Source organism: Neospora caninum, chromosome XI, assembly GCF_000208865.1.
Source record: "Neospora caninum Liverpool complete genome, chromosome XI".
NCBI lineage: Eukaryota > Apicomplexa > Conoidasida > Eucoccidiorida > Sarcocystidae > Neospora > Neospora caninum.
The window spans coordinates 4,537,245-4,555,608 of NC_018397.1; the positions used below are offsets into that span (position 1 = coordinate 4,537,245).

The window sequence follows — 18,364 nt, forward strand, 5'->3', positions numbered from 1 at the left end:
CCCCCCCCCCCCCCCCCCCCCCCCCCCCCCGGCGAGGAATCCGCCCTGAGGGAACGCGGGCGGGAACCAAGAAGACGCCTCCCTACGGTTCTCGAAACCAGACGCACACCGACCGGCAGACACCAAAACGGCAAACGCGACAAAACACCCTCAGTTCGGCGAGCAGGCACTGGCAGTCCACTTCAACGAAGGAATCGTTCTTTGATCTCCTCACTTTGTGAGTCTCCGCAGACCCCCGTTGAGAGACACCGAACGACAGGGACAGGGGCTGGGCGAGCGGAGACGACGCCCGGCCCGCGCCGCGCAGATCGCCGCGTTTTCTCGGGAGGAAACGCTACACAAGCCTCCGGCGTTTGCCTAGAGTCGCGAAACGGATGTCCGGGCGGTCCTGTCTCTGCACACAAACACAGGCAATAGATTCACACAATCGGGAAGCCCAGACTTTCGTCTCTGCTTTTTCTCGTCGGCTTCGAAAGCATTGTCTCACGATGAACAAACGGCGTTTCGCAGTCTGTCGCTTCGCCTGTTCACGTTCGTCCATGGGCACTACGTGCGAGAGCGCGTCGGTTGCAAGGTGAAGGGGGGCAAAAGCCCCGGCTGCAGTTCCTTTGGACTGATATGCTGGGGCGTGCATTTTTGAAAACTCGTGCCGCAAACACCCCGCGCAGCCCGTCCCGACACGCACCTTCTTGGCCAAGTGGAAGAGCGGCGCGAGAGCCGCTTGCGCTTGCTGAACCTTTGCTTCCAGAGTCATCCTGAAACGGGAGAAACGAGAGGACAAGACCAAGCGCGTGTGCGGACTGCAGGGAGAAAGCGTTTCCCCTGACAGGCCCGAGTCTCCGCATGCAAACGGGAACGGTGGATCGAAAAACGAGCCGGCACGTCCGTCTTAACACAAAAACCTCTGGGGTGGGGAGCGCGGGTTCAGGCAGTCCACGCGCGCGCAAAGTGAGCACTGCAAGGCATGCGGCGGACGCCGCCCACGAGAGCCCGACAGGCTTCACCGGGGCCTTTTCCTGCCGTAGGGTGAGACGCATGCATCGGCCGTGTCCCCGCCCCGACGCAAGCAAAGAGACTCACTCTCCCGATGGCCTGCCGAGCGGCACCGAGGCCCCGAGCGGCAGCCTCTGTCGACTTCGCTGCGCCGCAGCCTGCAGGCAGCGAAGCAGGCGAGGGAAAAGGTTCCGATGTCGCGCCAAGAGGATGGGGCCGCGTACCCGCGTTGTGGAGAGAGCCGTGAACGACTTCTGCTTAAAAGGCTCTGCATGTTTAAACGTTTAAGCCACGAATCGCGCTCCTGTTGCGTCTTGTCGAGCAACCGGCGTGCCGCAAGTCACCCTCAAAAACTGGGCCCGACGGCAACCCCGCCTCGGGTTCGAGTCGGCTCCTTCGAGGCGTTTTTGAACAGACGAAACGCGGCTGTCTCTGCGTCCCGAGCCCAGCGGTCGGATGACAGTTTCCTGCGTCTCGGACTTCAGCGCACGCATCAACTGGCCTACCGACCGGGCGGCGAGAGAGCGGCGAACGGCCCGCGCCAGAGTGGATGTGTCGCAAGTCGAAAAAGCTTACCCTCTGGGAGGTCCGAGCGAGGTTCACGATGCGGGCGGCGACGTCAGTTATCCTCTTGCCGTCATCCAGCGGCGTGAAGCCTGCCTCGTCGTCCCGCCGAAACGGTCGCTGAGAGTCAAAGTAGCCGCCTTCAAACCACCGCAGGATACGGAGGGTGTCGAAAGGTCCTTGGCACTGCATCAACAGAAACGGGCACGAGGGGAAACCAGAAATCTGAAAAACGCTAGAAAACGCACGACACTGCTCGCACCGGTTTGTCTGGCGGAGTTCATGCGCTTTGCTTGCTGTCGCAAGACAGAGTGGAGACCGAGACCACGAAATTCCGAGACAGGCGCCGCGCAACGAAGCAGCGCGCAGATGGCGAGCAAACAACCGACAGCCCACCCCTCGCGGTGCCCCGGACGTGAGGATGTGCGGAGCGCCGGAGAAAAGCGTGCAGAGAGTCCGCGGAAAGGGAAACGACGAGCGCAAGGAAATACAGGCGCAGGCGATATGAAACGACGTGCGAAGACGATACACAAGACACGCATTTCTCGAGGCATCGAGAGTGGCGACTTGCGCTGCACTCTGTCACTCCGGTAGCAGCCTGGGCGGCGCGGCAAGACCTCTTCGCCGCGTACGCTGGCCCCTGTCGATCTCACTCTCCACTCTGCAAAGTTAATACCTCGCTTCCCGGTGGCCCTTTTGCGCCGCTCTTTCTCACCGTTGAAAAGCTCTCTCAACGGGTGTCTATATTGGCGAGTTCCCCGGGGGCGCGTCAACTGTCTACGCACTGCGTCCGTACCTTGTTTTTGTTGTCCAGATACCACCAGTTATGCGCCACAGTGCTGGTCTCAGGGTTCAACAGCTCAGGGGGGGCCTTGCTAAGCTCTCGCAGAAGCTGCAGGGAAATCGGAGCCGGAAAAGCCTCGAATTCAGAGAGAGAGACCACGTCCGAAGGATCAGCCCGTCCGCGGAAACGAGGCGCGCAACGAGAAGCGGTTCCACGCGCACGCCCCCGCACCCTCAGTTCCGCTTCTGGAGACATATGGAGTTTCATTACGCATGCTTCTACACATATCGATTCGCACTCATACACATGTGCACGTGTCTGTATAGATATGTATACATATGCATATGTATGTATAAATGCATGCATGGTTTGGACGGTGGCGAAGGCCACCACCAGGCAGGTGTTTTTGGGCGAGACGGCTGGGCTCAGTCTGGCTCGGCGCGTCGACGCATCCACCGGCAGCCGACCCGCTGAAATCCAGTTCTCGCGGCCGGAGCCGTCTGTTCTCCTCGGCCCGCGGCACCGTTGCCTTTCCAACTTTGGGTCATCCCGCGCGCTGAGCTGAGAGGAGGCCGCGATGGCTCTTTCTGCACGTACCCTGCTGTCGTTGGGGTTCTCGGCGGGGATGTTTTTGTCGACTTCAGGACTCTTTTCCTTCTCCGTGGGTCCGTGCGGCCCTACCGTTCGTCCTCCCTCGTCCGGGGCCGGGGCGCCTGTCCCTGCAAGGCCCGTGCCCGGGAAGGGCGAGCGAGCCGCTGGAGCGCCTGCGCCGGCGGTCACGGCGTGCCTGAGAGCGTCAAAGAAATGCTGCTGCGTCCCCTGAGGCAGCGCCGGGAAGCTGGCGAGCGCGGGTTGCGGCAGGCCTCCGCCGACGCCGAGACTCGGCAGTGTCCCCGCGACGGAGACCGCCAGAGACGCGCCTCCGAGGAACGCGCCGAGGGGTAGGTTTCCGGCCGGCCCTGGCGGCGCAGCGGGGGCGAGCTCCGTCCCATGCGAAAATCCTGAAGTAAGAGGAACGCCTGCTTCGGGCGACGAGAGAGAAGGCCCAGACGGTCCCAAGGACCGATGCGGCGGCAACCCTTGGGCATGTCTCTCCGGCCTGTCCCCGCCGTCGGCCACGAGACACGCCTCTCCACTTCCAAGGTAGTTTGGAGCCCCTCCAGAAGTCGAAACCCGCTGTGACTCTCGCGCGCTCCCTTCACGCACTGGGCGTTGCCCACGCCGGCCGTCCGGTCTCTCCGCGGCGCCCCTGTCCCTTCCCCACGGCGGCGAAGCCTCGTTCTTGTGCTGAACGGACCCTGTGCCGGTGGGGGCGGGCGCCTGTCCACTGGCCTCGCTCCCCCAACCCTCCTGGGCGGGGTGAGCCGGCGCGTTCCGTCCCCTGTCTGGGCCCGGCGGAGAGCGGCGGGGAGGGTCGTGTCCACGTGAGGAATGGCCATCGCTGTGCATCGCCTCAGGCTCTGGGCGACCGCGATGCGGCTCATATCCACCCCTTGGCGGGCGCCCCGCGTCGAGCCGATCGTACCGGCCTGGGTCTCCGAGGCCCGCAGAGAGCGAAGAAGGCCCCTGGGGCAGCCAAGACCGTTCCCGACCCTGGCGGTCGAAGTCCCCGTGTCTCCCTCCGGAATCTGGAGCGCCTTGGAAACACGACCCCTCACCTGAGCGTCCTCGCTCCGCGCTGGCTCGGTAGTAAGGATTTCGTGGGTCTCCAAATTCCAGTCGGGAGGCTCCAGCCCGTCCAGGGGGTCCGAAGCGCGCATCTGGAAGTCTTTCGTGAGGATCTTTCCGGTCTTCCGCCCGCCTCGACGGAAAGCCCCGTTCCGCGTCCTCGGGGAACGAGCCGCGCTGCGGCGCAAATCGAGCTTCAAAGGGCTGCAAGCGCGCGGGTATTGCGCCCCGAGGCTCGCCGGTCGGATGGCCACGACGTGGATTCGTAGGCATGGAGAGTTCTGCGAAGGGCGTTGCGCCGCCGGCAGGGCTGGGGGGGCTGTCTCTCGAGTGGGCCTCAAGTCCTCCCGGGCCTCGGGGATACGCCCCCGTGAAAAAATGGCCTGAACCTTGGGGACCCCGATCACGGAAAGAGGGCCCCACGCTCGGGGGTGGCCCATCCCGAAACGCACCTTGGTGGAAACTCTCGGACGCAGGGGGAGCGCCCAACTCTCGCTGGGGCCCCCGCGCCCCATGGCTGTGCAGATTCCGTCGGGAGTCTACCGCTTGTTCACCTTGTCCCCCTTGCTGACGGAATCGGCTCCACGCTCCGGCTGGGCAACCAGCTTCTCCGCGGCCTTCGCGGGCGTCTTCTTCTAGACCTCGCCTCGTTTCGTTCCAAGGGGGATATCGCCCCGTCGGAGCGGGCGGACCCAGGGGACTCGGCGATCTCTGCCCGAAGCCACTGCCGTCAAACGCCAGCTCGTACCCCGCGTGTCCCCGATGGGAAGGGCCAACAGGCCCGCGCGTCGCGTGCCCAAGAGGCCGTCCCCCCGAAGGCACCGCGCGCGTTGGGGGTTGAGAATGCACGGCGCGCTGAGCGGGTTCCATGTTTTGACCCGCTGGGGCGCCTGGTGGACTGTAGCTGAACCTGTCCGAGACGCCTGCTGGCCGGAGGTCTGAGGGGAGGAACGGCTGGGGCCCCGGCGGGAGGGCCCCGGGGCGACCTCCAGGGGGAGGATACGGCGGGTGCGAACTTGGAAGTCCATGGGGAAGCTGTTGGGGATGTGGCGGAGGCGAAAGTGACGAATAGGGAGGGAGCGGAGGATAAAACCCGCCCAGAGATCCGGGCGCGGGCGGGCGTGGACACGGCCGCGACAGACCCACAGCGGGGCTGGGTTGGAGACCGTTGAACATCGCGGTCGACAAAAGCGATCCGGGTGAAAGAGGATGCTTCCCGATGACCAAAAAGAAGAAGGAAGCGTCAACAAGGAAACCCGACACGCAAAAAGACAGATGGCAGACTCAGCTCTCACGTCCACACAAAAAAACACGCGAAGGTGGCCATGCATATTTCCCTTGGGCACGGGCCTTTTTGGGCAGACGCTGCCAATGACGGACAAGCAGCGAAAAGGTGTCTTTGGGGGAAGACGCGAGAAAAAGGATTTTGTGTGAAGCAAATTCTCCGCGCCCGTGACGGCACTCGGAGCAGAAAGCGCTCCGCATGTGCATGCGCAGAAGACAGCAAGCGTGAATAGCCCTGCTGAGATGGTGGATTTCTGCAAGAGACCGCCCACAGAAGCCTGCTTTAGAACAGAAGCCCCCACTGGCATGCGCTACACACCACTGGATGGCCTTTTTCGCGACTCCACTGGTCTCACCGGCAACATCGACCGTCGACATTGCAGTCATCTCAGGGGCCTCCGCGGGGTTGGAGCCCAGCCCCGAGCCAAGACATCGGGAAAAGTTTCTAGGCACATCCTGTGTAAGCACCGAACCCTCGACGCGTTTCGACGGGCGAGCAGATGGGAGACTCTTCTATGCGGTGGGGAATCACGTTGTGGAAAAAGAATAGGCATTGCCATCCTAGCGCTGCCTGCGTTGTCGAACTGACTACACGGAGATCTCCATGCCGAGCCACCCGTTCACAAACTCGCCGGGCGCGGGTTCGTCCTACCCTGATTTGGCTAAAAATAGACGATTTCGCACTTCTCAGTCCCGTCCTCAGCTCACAGGGCCTTCTTGCTACGTTGTGCGAGTTACCCACACGCAGCGTATACAGATTCTATTCCTCCGCTCAGGTTGGAATGCCATGTGTCTTGACTCAGCTTTGTACAAAATTTACTTTGAACTCTAGAGAAGCAGTGTAACGTATCCGTTCTATCGTCACAAATAAGCCGTAGCTACGCCAGAAACCCTCCGAAAATAACGCGATGACTACGTTTCGCGAAACCGGTATAGAGAGCTGCCGCAGGAGACACCAGAAAGAGCAAGACATGCGGCAGCATATGCTCGAACAGATATGTGCACTCACTCCGGGGCCCCCGACACGGATTTCCCGGTCTTTGAACCGTCATACAGCCGCCGTTCACATGGTCCTGTACCGGACAAATCGCCCCCTGCCTGACGCGGAAGCCCGCATACGCACACGAGCTCACTCCAGAACTACGGGCCGAGCTGTGTGTTCGCCCGAGAGAAGGTTGTAGTCGTTTTCTATTGCGAGGGAGGACCGTGTTGGAGGTAAGGCCCCGAATTACATCGCTGAAAACAGACGGAGATGCACAGCCTACACGGCAATCGACAGCGAGGTGACACAGGCGACAGTGGTACGCCTGCACACCAGTGGGCAAGATCGACGTGCCGCTACACGCAACACTGGGTCATTCCAGAATAAAAGTCGGGCACCGTCGGCGCGACTGAGATCTCGGCCATGTCTAGCCAAGAAATATCTAGCAGGGCGTCCAAAGGGGGATGAAACTTGACGCCACATTCGGGGCGCGGTCGGGGCCTACCACCGACTCTCGTCTACTATTCCAGCCGGTCCGTATTCGAGCTCGTACAGTGCGGGACGGTCAACTGTCCCCTGGGGAAAGACGCTTCTGACCGGCCAGGCCTCGATGGTGCTCAAACTCTTGGCATCCAAGGCCACTGTTTTGATGAAATAGGAGCGTCCTGTGTCGTGTTTTTCGCCCGCAGTGAAGTCCCCATTGTTACCATGTACCGCGGGTCCTCGTCCAGGGCTGCAGACTGCGAGCTCGTTGCAGACGCGGCCTCTTGCGAAGGGTATTGTACCTGCAGCGCAGCCACTGCTCAGTGACAGCACGCCTTCTTTTGTAAAACATTTCGCAGTCGAAAGTATTTCATCACGAGACGGGTGTTTGCAACAGCACCTCACCGGCGGCCAAGGCAGACGCGCGGATTTCCAAGTCAAGGGATGTAGCCACTCGTGCCAGCATTCCCCAGACTCTCAGCCCCGCCTGTTTCTCACTCTCCTACAATGCGTAAATCCTTTAGTGTCTGTTGGAAAATCGTGAAGGCCATTTTCCTCAGTAGGAGGCTTTCGTGCGAGTCAGGCCGCGAAGCGACACTGCGAAGACCCCAAAACACGACGGGTCTCGCCCCTCCGTCGTTAGGTATCGGTCTCGACGTTCTGCGAAGAGCGCCGCACACATTCCGCTGTCTTGTAGTGAAACTACCTTCCTTCTCAAAGCGGGCTGCAGGTGGAGGGGACTCCTTCGGCGATGCATGCATTCTCTCCAGCAGATCTCACTGTACCCACGCCTGTGCTACGCCGCCAAGCCGAAGGCCCGACGGGCAGCGGCCGCCTCGCTCTGTATAGTTTCACGGGGAACCGAGGCATGCAGTGGGAACACCGGCCAATCCTCCAGGGTTCTGTTCGAGTAGAATACAGGCACTGAACAGGAATCCACATACTGCTGAACGGCTACGCGTTTACTGTTTGGAAAAAGGTGCACACAGAGAAAAACGCGGCACACAAGACACGCAAAACACCGAAGGGCTGACGGCATTAGGATTCTGTCTCGGGATTCCACCTCTACTGTTGGCCAGAGACTGCCACTTTTCTGCGGGTTCTACCCTTGCCCCAACCTGAAAGAGAGACACAAAAGTGAGAGGGCCTCCAAAGAAGAATTTGGGTTTTGCCCGTGGAGCCAGTACCTTTCGGAGACACTACCGGCGGGGTACGCTGTGTATCCGGCATGCTCAACGCGTTAGAGACGCCTGAACATACACAGCAACGCCACCCATATTCGCAGGTATAGCCGAAGAGAGAGTGTAGTTTTTTGTTTTCTTGGCATTTTCTCTGGAAAAGGCCGTGGTGGAAGAGTCCCTTGGAGGTCCCAGCCTTCCGCCCCCCTCGACACTCCGCATGGGTGCCGTCCCGAGTGGTTTGTGTGTGTCACGTGTTTGGCAAATCATCTACATGCTCCGCGGATATGTACTCGAGGCGATCTTATCCACAACTGTGTGAGGGGTTAAAGACCCCAGCCTGAACCCCAAAGTGTCCTGGAGGTTCTAGACATCTTCGGCATGTAGTGGATAGCTGACGCGGTGAATTCCCAGCCTGGAAAAGGGGAGTTCTTAGCGGGCGCAGCTGTCCGAACGTGAGAAAACCGTTCTTTTTGTAAAACGAAGGTGGCGGCTGAGCGAGCGCATCACGTTTCTTGTGTATTTTGGTTCCTGTGTTCCTCGCGAACGCGGCCGGGGATAGAGAGCCAGCGGCCGTTGAGTCCCAGACACTGCGAGAGGGCTAACGGGAAGTCTCCCAGACCCACACGGGAGGTTCGATTGAAAAGGCCGAATCTCAGTTCCCCGTCTTTTTCTGGGCGTTTTGAGATCAGTTTCCTCCTCGATTTCTTTTTTGACTCAACTTCGCAGCTTCGCGACTCTCGCGGGACGGCCCGTAGCTAGTCGCTCAGAAATTCCGTGGCAGCTCCGGCCGCGCTGCGTTTTCGCCCCCGATTTCGAGATTCCCTTTTAATCTCCGGCTTTTTTGAGAGTCCCTCTTTCGGTCCAGAGAGGCAACTGTTCCGCGCGAAAGCGCCAGAACCGCATATTCGCGCTATTTTTCTACAGAATTCGCGTTGCTCGGGGAGGCCTAGCGCACGCGGCATTCACTTGACGAATCGGGAACCTCGTTCGACTGGCCCGGAGAACGGCTCCGTAACCGCGAAAGCCGCCCTTTTCTCACTCAGTTTGTTTCCTTCAGACGGCGAAGAGACACTCGTACCGCTTTTGCTCCGAGACGTTTCAGCGACTGTCGCAGCGATTTGTCCAAGACGAGCGCGCCGACTCGTTTTTCTCGATTCTCAAGTCGATGTTGGGCGAGACCGCGCCGTGGACATGGAGTGACTAAAAAGTGTGACAGGAGACTTCAACTATGTACACTCCAAAGATCCATGTTCCTTCGATCCAAAACGCTGCAAAGACAGATGGATCTCTCTAGAACTCTGGGGTTCTTGCCAGTTGGAGGTTCAACGGGGCAAGGGCTTTTCCCCTAATTTTGTGAAAGTGAAACACGGTACACAGCCGAGTATCAGCGGCCAGAACCCGACACCAAGTCCGACGCATCCATAGGAGGGACATCTGCGAATACATATATACATAAATATATATATGTTAAATATTGATATCCGGGAGGCTTTGCTGTCGGCTTCGATCCCTTGTCTTTTGCCTTCGTGCGGCATTGCTTCTCGCTCCAGTCTACGGTTTGATTGACGTGGGGCGCTCGTTCGTCACAGGAAGCGGAGGAGTCCCGTTCCGTTATCTGCCTCGCGTTTCACCTGGCTTTTGACCAACAGGATCACCTCGCCCTCATCTTCCCAGTCTTCACGTCCACTCTTTCGAGTTCCTCGCGCGCCTGCGGCTGCTTCCTCACCCGCGGTGCTCTTCTGCTGGCCTCTCTGCAGGGACGCCGTTCCCGTATCTTGTTCTCCAGTCTCGTTCTGCAGCTTTTTTCTCGCAGGAACCGGTTGGCTTTTCTCCCTCGCTTTTCTCACGCCTGGACGCGCTCGTCTGTCTTTGTTGGCAGGCTCCACCGCTTGTTGGTCGTTTCCTTTCTCGGTTGTCAGCAGCTCCTGCTCATTTCCGCGTTCACTATTCTTCCCTTTCTTCTTTGCCTCCCCCGCTGTGTCTCCGGTCCACCCTGCGATTTAAAAGGTTCTCCCTTGCGTCGCCGCGGGGTCTGTTTCCATCTCTCTCTTCCTGGTGACCTCCCTCCTTTCCCTCTCTCTCTCGGCCCGTCGACCGTTTTTAAGACCACCACCGTTTCCTCTCTCCCTGCGAGCTGTATCGCCCGCTGTTTGATCTCTTCTGCCGTTCGCTTCGACGCGCTCGACGCATCTCCCTTCCTCCGTAACACTCCGTCCTCTCTCCTTTCTCTCCTCTCCCCCCACTTGGCCTTCCATCGTCTGCCGAGGCCCCGCCTTCTCTTTCCGGTCTCTCGCTTCTTTTGTGTTTCCCTTCCTCTTTGCTCCGTCCCTCAACGCGGCCGTCGCTCCCTTCCCCTCGCCCAGCGCCCTTCTCCCCTCGCTTTTCTCCGCTACTTCTCTTTCCGGTGCCGTCTCGGCTGCCACTGCTCTCTGTCTCTTCTCGGTCTCTGGAGTCTCCTTCCCGTCCACATGGCCCGCCTGTGTCGAAGCTGTTGCGGCTCCATGCCGTTCGGCATGGGTAGCTACGCCAGCAGCCAGTCGCACAGAAGTTCGCGCACCGTCTCTTCAGAGTCTGCAAGCGCGAGTAGCGAAGAAAGCTGGGAGAGCAGCGACGCAGGAGACGCATGCGAAAACGCTGGGGGGAACTACCAACCTCCCAACGACACGCAAGTCCAGCTCCTCGCGAAAAAGTGGATCGGCCACGTTCAACAAAGAGCCGCCAAAATATGGAGCAGAGAACAAGTCATGCAAATGTTCGAAACCATCGCCAGGTATTTATGCAGAAAGACTCAAACATGCCTATCTGCCTGTCCAGCTGCGTGTAGATACACACAGAGAGATGCAGACTCGACCTCCCTCCATATCTATCTATCTATCTATCTATCTATCTATCTATCTATCTATCTATCTATCTATCTATCTATCTATCTATCTATCTATCTATCTATCTATCTATCTATATCTGTCTGTCTATAGGCTCTGTACATAATTTCATGGGTGTGTCAATGCCTACCGACTCACGTATCTCTCTATACATGAATATATAATTGAAGTTTCCTATTTTGATTCAAAGACCTCTTCCCTATCTATCTACGCGTATCCAAGGCTCTCTGTGTCCGGCTGATTCTCCTCATCCAGCTGTGCAAATGGATGAATAGCTCTCTCGCCTCTCCCCTTAGAAATTGCACGCGTAGAGGCTCCGCGGAGTCGAGCAGATGGAGAACAAACGGAATTGAAGCGAGGGCGTTCGAGGCCGGAAAACGCAGACACCGGCTGTTTTGTCTGTTCGTCGATTCTCCCCCTGTTGCTCGTTCCTGGCGTTTCGCCTGTAACTCGTGGTCTTTGAGATTTCTCGGGTGCCGTTCCGGGATGGCTGCGCTGTGGAACGCCAATCGCGGGCGGGCTCCACGCGTGTTCCCTTGTTTTTGGAAGCGCTCCAAATCCTTTTTTATAAAAAAAAATCACTTAGCAACCTTATTCTCCACCTCGCGGGGCTTCCCCCCAGTCAGCCTCAATTTCCGCGTTCCCCCTTTCACTGTACGTTGTTCTTTCTCTCCAGCCACTCTTGGTCTCTCGTGTCGGTATCTCTTGATCCCTCCATCTGTCGCTTTCTGGTTCTTCTGTCTAGATCTTTCGCTGCCAGAGTTCTCTTGCTCGTTCTGCAGGTCTGTGAACTTCACTGAAGATCCGATTCTCGGGGACCCGTCTCCAAATGCGACGTGCGTCCAGTGGCACGGAGACATTTCCCAGCAACAAGGCCTGCCTGTGCTGCTGATTCAGAAGCCGAACAACCCAAGCCCGACCTCGACTTACGTCTGTCGCGTCTTGGCCTTCCTCTTTGCCGACGACGCCTCTCTCAAGCTTCTGAAACAAGTGAGCGAAAACAGAAAACAAGGCGAAGGAAAGCGAAAAGAGAAAGACACAGGCGCCGGAGGAAACGAGGGGAACTAGGACACAATCGGAGACACGTCTCCGGATGTCCTTGCGCGCGAAACCCGCTTTCCGAGCTTCCTTTCTCTTCTTCTTTGTGTACTGACCTGCCTCGCCCTGTCTCGTGGAGAGACTCTTTTTGTGACGTGCACGATGGAGAGAGCAAAGAGGAAAAGCGATGAGCCTCGAGATGCCATTTTCTCGTCCAAAATCCGCCTTGCATACCCTCCTCCCTCTTTTCTCGCGCCCTTCAGTCAACAGCTTCGTGTCCTTAAATACATCGTTAGACACACACTATGTATATATGCCGATTTTAGTATATAGGTGCTTATATATATACGTATATACATATGTATTAATATATGTATATATATCTACGTATAGATGTACATTTATGTGTATGTGCATGTATATTTCTATCTGTAAATACGTCGTCTTTTCTCGAATGTCGAGTGTCGAGTGTTGTTTTCTGTTTTCTGCAGCTTGGAAACAAGCAGTCGGAGATGAATTGTGGCAACACCCAGTGCGTGCGTCTGTCGCATCTCGTTGGCTACACGACTGCCTGGGCGCAAAAGTATCAGGCGGCAAAGAAAGCGCCTCCGACAGCCCCCCCGAAAGGCAAAGTTCCGAAAAAGGGGCCTCCGAAGGCGAACGGAAAGTAGCAAGAAGTCGATGGTCTCCTGAAAGTCTGAAAGTACACCGAGCTGCACATCGGACGAGGCGTCTGTACAACTGAAACACGCAGGAAACTGGTCCCAAAATCTCAGCCGCGCTCCAGCTGCAAATGCACATCTGCATCTATGCATACTTGCATGTGTCGTTGTGTTTTGTCTTTGCATGCGGACAGGCAATTTTGCCTTTCTGCGCATCTGAACGGGTTTTCCGACTTTGGGGCGTGTCCTCCATTTCTGCGTGTAGGGTGGGTGCCTACCCTGGTGTCTCGCTGCAAGTGTGTAGGTACACCTCCGTATCGCTCTTTCCGCACAGCTTCCGCGACTCTCGGGCCTTTCTCAAAATGTGGGGGAAGAAAGTCTTTGTTTAGTTTTGGGTCGGTTCTTCTCGTCACAACCCGGTTTTCGTGTCCGAACAGACCAGCCGAATTTTTTTTCTTCGCTCTTCGTCACGGAGACACTGCGCCGTGGCGAGGCATTGGGGCGCACTGAAACTCAAAGCACGTGCGCGAGAGAGTTGCTAGCCTTTTACAGGCCAGGCGAGCAAAAACCTTTATTTCGATTCCAACAAGGAACGAAAAAGGCAAAACACCCCAACTCGTAAAGTCTACACCTACACGCGTATTTAGACAGGCATAGTCCTTACATGCATACATTTCCACATACCCACAAGCATATACATATGTAAATGTATATGGCGCGTACGCGTATATATAGATGGGGACACGTCTCACGAGAAAAACATCACTATCTGGACCCTAACGAGGTAGAGGAGAAACGATACGTGCACGAGTCATCGATGGCGCTGCGTTGCAAATGAGAATTGTATCGGAGTCAGGAATTCAAACGGAACACATTTATTTTTCATGCATGCAATGAGCACAACTCCCTACACAGTCGTCAATCGCACACACCGTAAAGATGTACGCATCTCATGGCCATACATGTATACATTCAACGCATACATAGAGAGACCTATGTATAAACGTGTACGATAAACAAGGGCGTGAACAGCTATAGCCCATACATGTATACATTCAACGCATACATAGAGAGACCTATGTATAAACGTGTACGATAAACAAGGGCGTGAACAGCTATAGCCCATACATGTATACATTCAACGCATACATAGAGAGACCTATGTATAAACGTGTACGATAAACAAGGGCGTGAACAGCTATAGCTGTCAATGAATTTAAATGGTAAATTCTACACGCGTTTTTCGCGTTTTTTACGGACGTTGACGTGGCAAGGCGACTGTGCTGCCTGACCTTCCGTTCTCAACGCGGCGCTTCCCTTTTTTTCCCTTCTGGGCGCGCGGCAAAAAAACAAAAACAGGGGCTAGGCGTTCAAATCATACGCCTGCTCCATGAGGAAAAGGCGACGAAATCGCCATGATCATAGTTCCTGCGTTGCTCAAACAGTTCACGTTCGCTCCAGCCAGCCCGCGTTTGAGAGAAGCCGTGTCAACACCCCCTCCCTTTTGCATTCACCGTTCCTTCGTCGCACGAACCCCCCCGATTCTCTCCTGTCTCCTTCCCCCCACCTGGTTGTCTGGGTTGGCGCCGCTTCAGTCTTCTCCCTCGCCTTGCTCGGTTGCTCTAGAGAACGGAAGGAACTTTTCCTGCCTCCGTGCAACTTGCGTCGCTTTCCGGAAACGCCTTTTGTTAAGATATCTCGGCTTCAGAGGCTCGCGTTATCTTCCCTTGGGCCAGCTGAGCCGGTCGAATTCCGCCTCGACCGGGATCTACGCAGGGCTGCGAGACGCCTCGGAGTGGTAGGGGTTGAAGCGCCTGACGCCGGCCATGCCGTAAGCTGGAACGCAAAAAGCGAAAACGCGCTTGTCTTTTTCTCACGCGGCGGAAAACAAGAAGGCGCTCCGTGCCCAACACCACTTCCCCTGCACAGACTCTTGAACGGCAGCCTGTACCTCAACTCAGCTGCACACTACACGTCCATATCTACACAAGTGTTTACATACATCTGCATATCTATATCTACACGTATATACATGTGCATGGGAAGGAGGTAACTACAACTGTCGAATCGGAATACACACTCGCCTTTCACACGCTTCATCGACACGCGTGGACGGCGAGCGTCAGGCGTTCCTCACCTCCGAGGAGAAAGGCAGTGAACCAGAGCGTCGATTCGAGACCCGCCGCGTACACCCAAAAAGTGTGCATTCCGCCTGAGGCAGCAGGACAGAAAGCGAGCGAAAGGTTAAATCAGTTTGCCGGCCCTCTGACACAGAGCAGTGCCTTGCAGTGTCTCTGTTTTGTGCAAAAACGTGCGCAAAAGGGATGACATGGCCAGAGGCATGTGTTGAGGAGAATCACCCCCGTAGACACGCATGCGAAGGAGAGATATGAAACACACAAAGGTACACACCATGTGTGCGTGCATCCACAAATGCAATCGGCACAGATGTAAACGCGACAAATTAGCTACATCTACAAAAAGACGACCACGTATATATATATATATGTATGGATAATTATGTACATCTGCATGCGTATGTCTATACATGCATATGTATGTATATATATATATATATATATATATATATATATATGTTGGCGTCTGTTTGTACGAGTACATGGGCGGATGTTTGCCTGCATATAGCGAGGCACGAACCGCCTGCGCTTCGACAGTGGTGTTTGTGGCGACACGCCGACAATGTCTTGAGTTTTATTTCCTTGGACTCCCGTCAACTTACTGGACAGGTGGTAGCGCTGTATTTTGCTCTGCATGCTGCTCAGCGCGAGAAGGCCGTTTGCGGAGCCCAGCGGGGAGACGAAGAGGAACAGAGCGACAGTCAGCTGAAACCCGCAGAGACACCACAGCGGGGTGGTGCGTCAAACAAAGCTCGGAAAGAAAAAAGACACTGAGGGAAGTGCCTCAAAAAGGGAAACCGCCGATTCGAGAAAAGAGGCGAGAGACGAGTCGCGCCAGGCGCTCACGCGAAGCAGTCCTTTAGAAGGCAATCGAGAACGGCAGATCAAGAAAAGGGGGAGAGAAGGAAGAGAGAAGAACCAGAGCCAAGCGACAGGTCGGCAGAAAAGCAAAGAACAGGTTAAGTGCCGTGGGAGGACGTCCCGAAGTCCTACGTGAACTCGGAAGCCCGATCACGAAATGCAGTGCTGTCTTTTGTCGAGAAAAACGGGGGCCTACAAAGATAGATTGAAACAAAAAGTAGCGTTTCTTCTTCTTTTCGTCGGAGATGGCCAGCGCAACATAGCCTTGATAGAAAGTCGCTCTGCACGCAGAAAAAACGGGACGAACAAAAAACCAAACGCACAAGACACTCTGGAAACGAGAGACCAGCTCGCGGAGGACCGGCTGCTCAAAGGTCTGCCCACCGCCGACGCGCACCCCGCCAGAAAAAAGTCGCCGATTCCTCTACACGCAGGTTAGGAGCTGGGAAACGAGCCGCACGACGCTCTCTCTATACACTCCGCTCTAGCTAGATTTGGATCTGCCACAGACTTCTACTTGGACGCTTCGCTTGGTTCATGCGTGCGTGCCTGCGGCAGAACCTGTGTAGAGAAACGCATGCATCGAGCGGGTGGCGGCGAAGGCGGTCAGACACAGGCGCGCAGGCCGCTGCCGAGCTGCGACTCACCCAGAAGCAGGCGTCAGGATGAACGCGCTGGGAATTGTGTAGCCGATGCGCGACGCCGGCAAGCCTCCAATCTGCGAGGGAACCCGACAGGCAGCGGACCAGTAGAAAAAGGCGCGTCGAGTTGGAGAGAAAGGCTCAGCAGAAAAAAGGCGGAGAACGCAGCAACGAGAGAGAGAGAAAGGAAGCAGCGATCAAGGAGGCGAGTAGAGGACAAAGTCAGCCCGAGGCCTGAAGAGAAGGCGAGTGCCAAGAAAGAAAGCTGGACCTACGACAAGGACGACGCTGTGAACAATGTTAGCCAGGAGAACGATGGAAGTGACAACAAACATCCCGTGAAGCACGCGTGCCAGCCGAGCCACAGGCGTCGGTAACTCGTCGGGGTTGAAGTGAACAAGTCGAATTCCCTGCGAAAAACACGAAACAAGGCATTTGTTCCAGCGTAAAAGTATACGGATATTAAAAACATATACATCTGTATACACATGTGTATGTGCACACATGCAAATAGACACAAACATACTTGTGCGGGGCTGCACTTTTTGCCACTCCTACAGAACTGCCTCGATACACGCCGAAAGATGTACATCTCAACCAATCGGCAACTCTGTGGAGTTCTTTCTCTTCATTTCTCCCATTACATTCATAGTCATGCACCCTTCCTCTATGCAGATGACGGCGCTTCCACACTTTGCGTTTCAACTGCCACTGTCTTCTTTGTGACGGCGCCAACCCTCGTCCTGTCCCTTCTCTCCCTTGCTGCCACGGCGTTACACACTTCTCCACAAACTGTCTCCGGTGTCTCTCCACCCGACGCTCACCATATGCATGAATACTTGCATGCACACATACATATGCACATAGATGAGTCTATGTACATAGGTAAAGAGACCGTGCACGTGTATATATATATATATATATATGCATGGGGCTGGTCACAAGACGAGAGCCAGGTTGGAACGGCTGCATGCAGCGCAGTGTAGCACTTTGATTCGGCCTCAGGAATCGGAGGCGAGTCAACGCGGAGACGAAAGAGGTTCGGGGAACAGGGCGAGCAGTGAATCTTACTGGAGGGTAGTTGATGTTTGACCAGTCAATCGACGTCACCGCATCTGCTCTGAACCTTTCGGGAGTCTTGCTGGCGACTTTCAAGGACGAGTCTCCATGGAGAGCTCCCCCCATCGCACTTTTCCCCAGAGTCGTCGCCTGTCCTGCCATCGGGTCTTCCCTTTCGGGGTGGACAAAAAAGGAAATCTGGCGATTGACAAGAAACTGAGCGAAAAGCTGCACGGGTGCAGAGTTGGATGGACCTGGCAGCCGCGCAGGGTAGAGCGGGAGGTGGGCGAGAGAGCTCGCGTTGGAGAAAAGCTGGGAAAAAAGCCTACACCTCGATCGCTTCCGTTCTTCCGACCTTCTGTCCTGGCCAGGAGGGGAGAACTCGAGGAGGTAGGAGGGCAGTGCGAAAAAACAGGGGGATGGAGAATGCCCAAAGGATTCAAGGAAACAGGCGTCTGCTTGGTCACCGTGGCCCCACAGAAACGGAGAGGGCTCACGCGACAGAACGGCAGGAAAAACACCCTCCACGCTGAGGGAGACACGTGCAAGAGGGGCGAGGGACGAGGAAGGAGGGCTGAACGGAAAAAACCAAGGGGGGACTGATCAGCGCACGGGAGGAAACCTGCACGTTCGGCTCGAAAACCACAGCACGTGAGCTCCGGTGACCTGGGAAACAAACTGAGGGGGGGGGGGGGGAATGCGCAGCAAGGAGACGGGGAACGCCTGGGGAAAAAACGAAAGAACTGCAGAAAAAAAAGGCGAACTCCTCGACACACCACCAGCGTGTGCCCCACGTGCGCCACGGGCTTCAAAGATGCCTGTCTTGGCGCAAACTTGAATTATTTCCGTCGGAAACGAGTCGCGACAGAGGCGGTTTTCGCGGGCTGTGCAAGCGACCGACGTGTGAGTGGAAGGCGACGATTTTTGGCGTGGTCCAAGAAGAGGCTCGACGCCGTATCGGATCCGACGCAGAGTGAAACTCACCTCCGATTTTAGGTGAATCGACTCGTACAGCGTACCACACAGATTAGCAGAACGTGAAGAAATTTCGGGGCAGTCAACAGGAGCTCGTGGCTGCTCGCTTGTCTCGAGTGGTCCAGGCGCGAGGTGATTCGACGTCTCCCCAGAGGCGGGGGCGGGAGGC

At 56.3% G+C, this 18,364-nt stretch overlaps 3 protein-coding genes across 3 annotated transcripts; 1 reads left to right on the plus strand and 2 right to left on the minus strand.

Moving 5' to 3' along the window:
- Positions 1 to 334: 334 nt before the first annotated feature.
- NCLIV_058370 (conserved hypothetical protein) lies at positions 335 to 5,185 on the minus strand (the record flags this gene model as incomplete). The annotated part of the gene is made up of 6 exons (XM_003885393.1): positions 335 to 394; positions 686 to 755; positions 1,081 to 1,151; positions 1,570 to 1,743; positions 2,354 to 2,449; positions 2,939 to 5,185. 6 exons carry the CDS (start codon positions 5,183 to 5,185, stop codon positions 335 to 337), a joined length of 2,718 nt encoding a protein of 905 aa, XP_003885442.1.
- A 5,222-nt stretch (positions 5,186 to 10,407) lies between these two features.
- NCLIV_058380 (conserved hypothetical protein) lies at positions 10,408 to 12,530 on the plus strand (the record flags this gene model as incomplete). Its single annotated transcript, XM_003885394.1, has 3 exons — positions 10,408 to 10,709; positions 11,604 to 11,811; positions 12,351 to 12,530. 3 exons carry the CDS (start codon positions 10,408 to 10,410, stop codon positions 12,528 to 12,530), a joined length of 690 nt encoding a protein of 229 aa, XP_003885443.1.
- Positions 12,531 to 14,289: 1,759 nt separating this feature from the next.
- Positions 14,290 to 17,382, minus strand: NCLIV_058390 (hypothetical protein; the record flags this gene model as incomplete). Its single annotated transcript, XM_003885395.1, has 7 exons — positions 14,290 to 14,357; positions 14,659 to 14,733; positions 15,262 to 15,364; positions 15,717 to 15,801; positions 16,168 to 16,238; positions 16,437 to 16,571; positions 17,233 to 17,382. The coding sequence occupies 7 exons, from the start codon at positions 17,380 to 17,382 to the stop codon at positions 14,290 to 14,292; spliced, it is 687 nt and encodes a 228-aa protein (XP_003885444.1).
- Between the last annotated feature and the right edge of the window lie 982 nt (positions 17,383 to 18,364).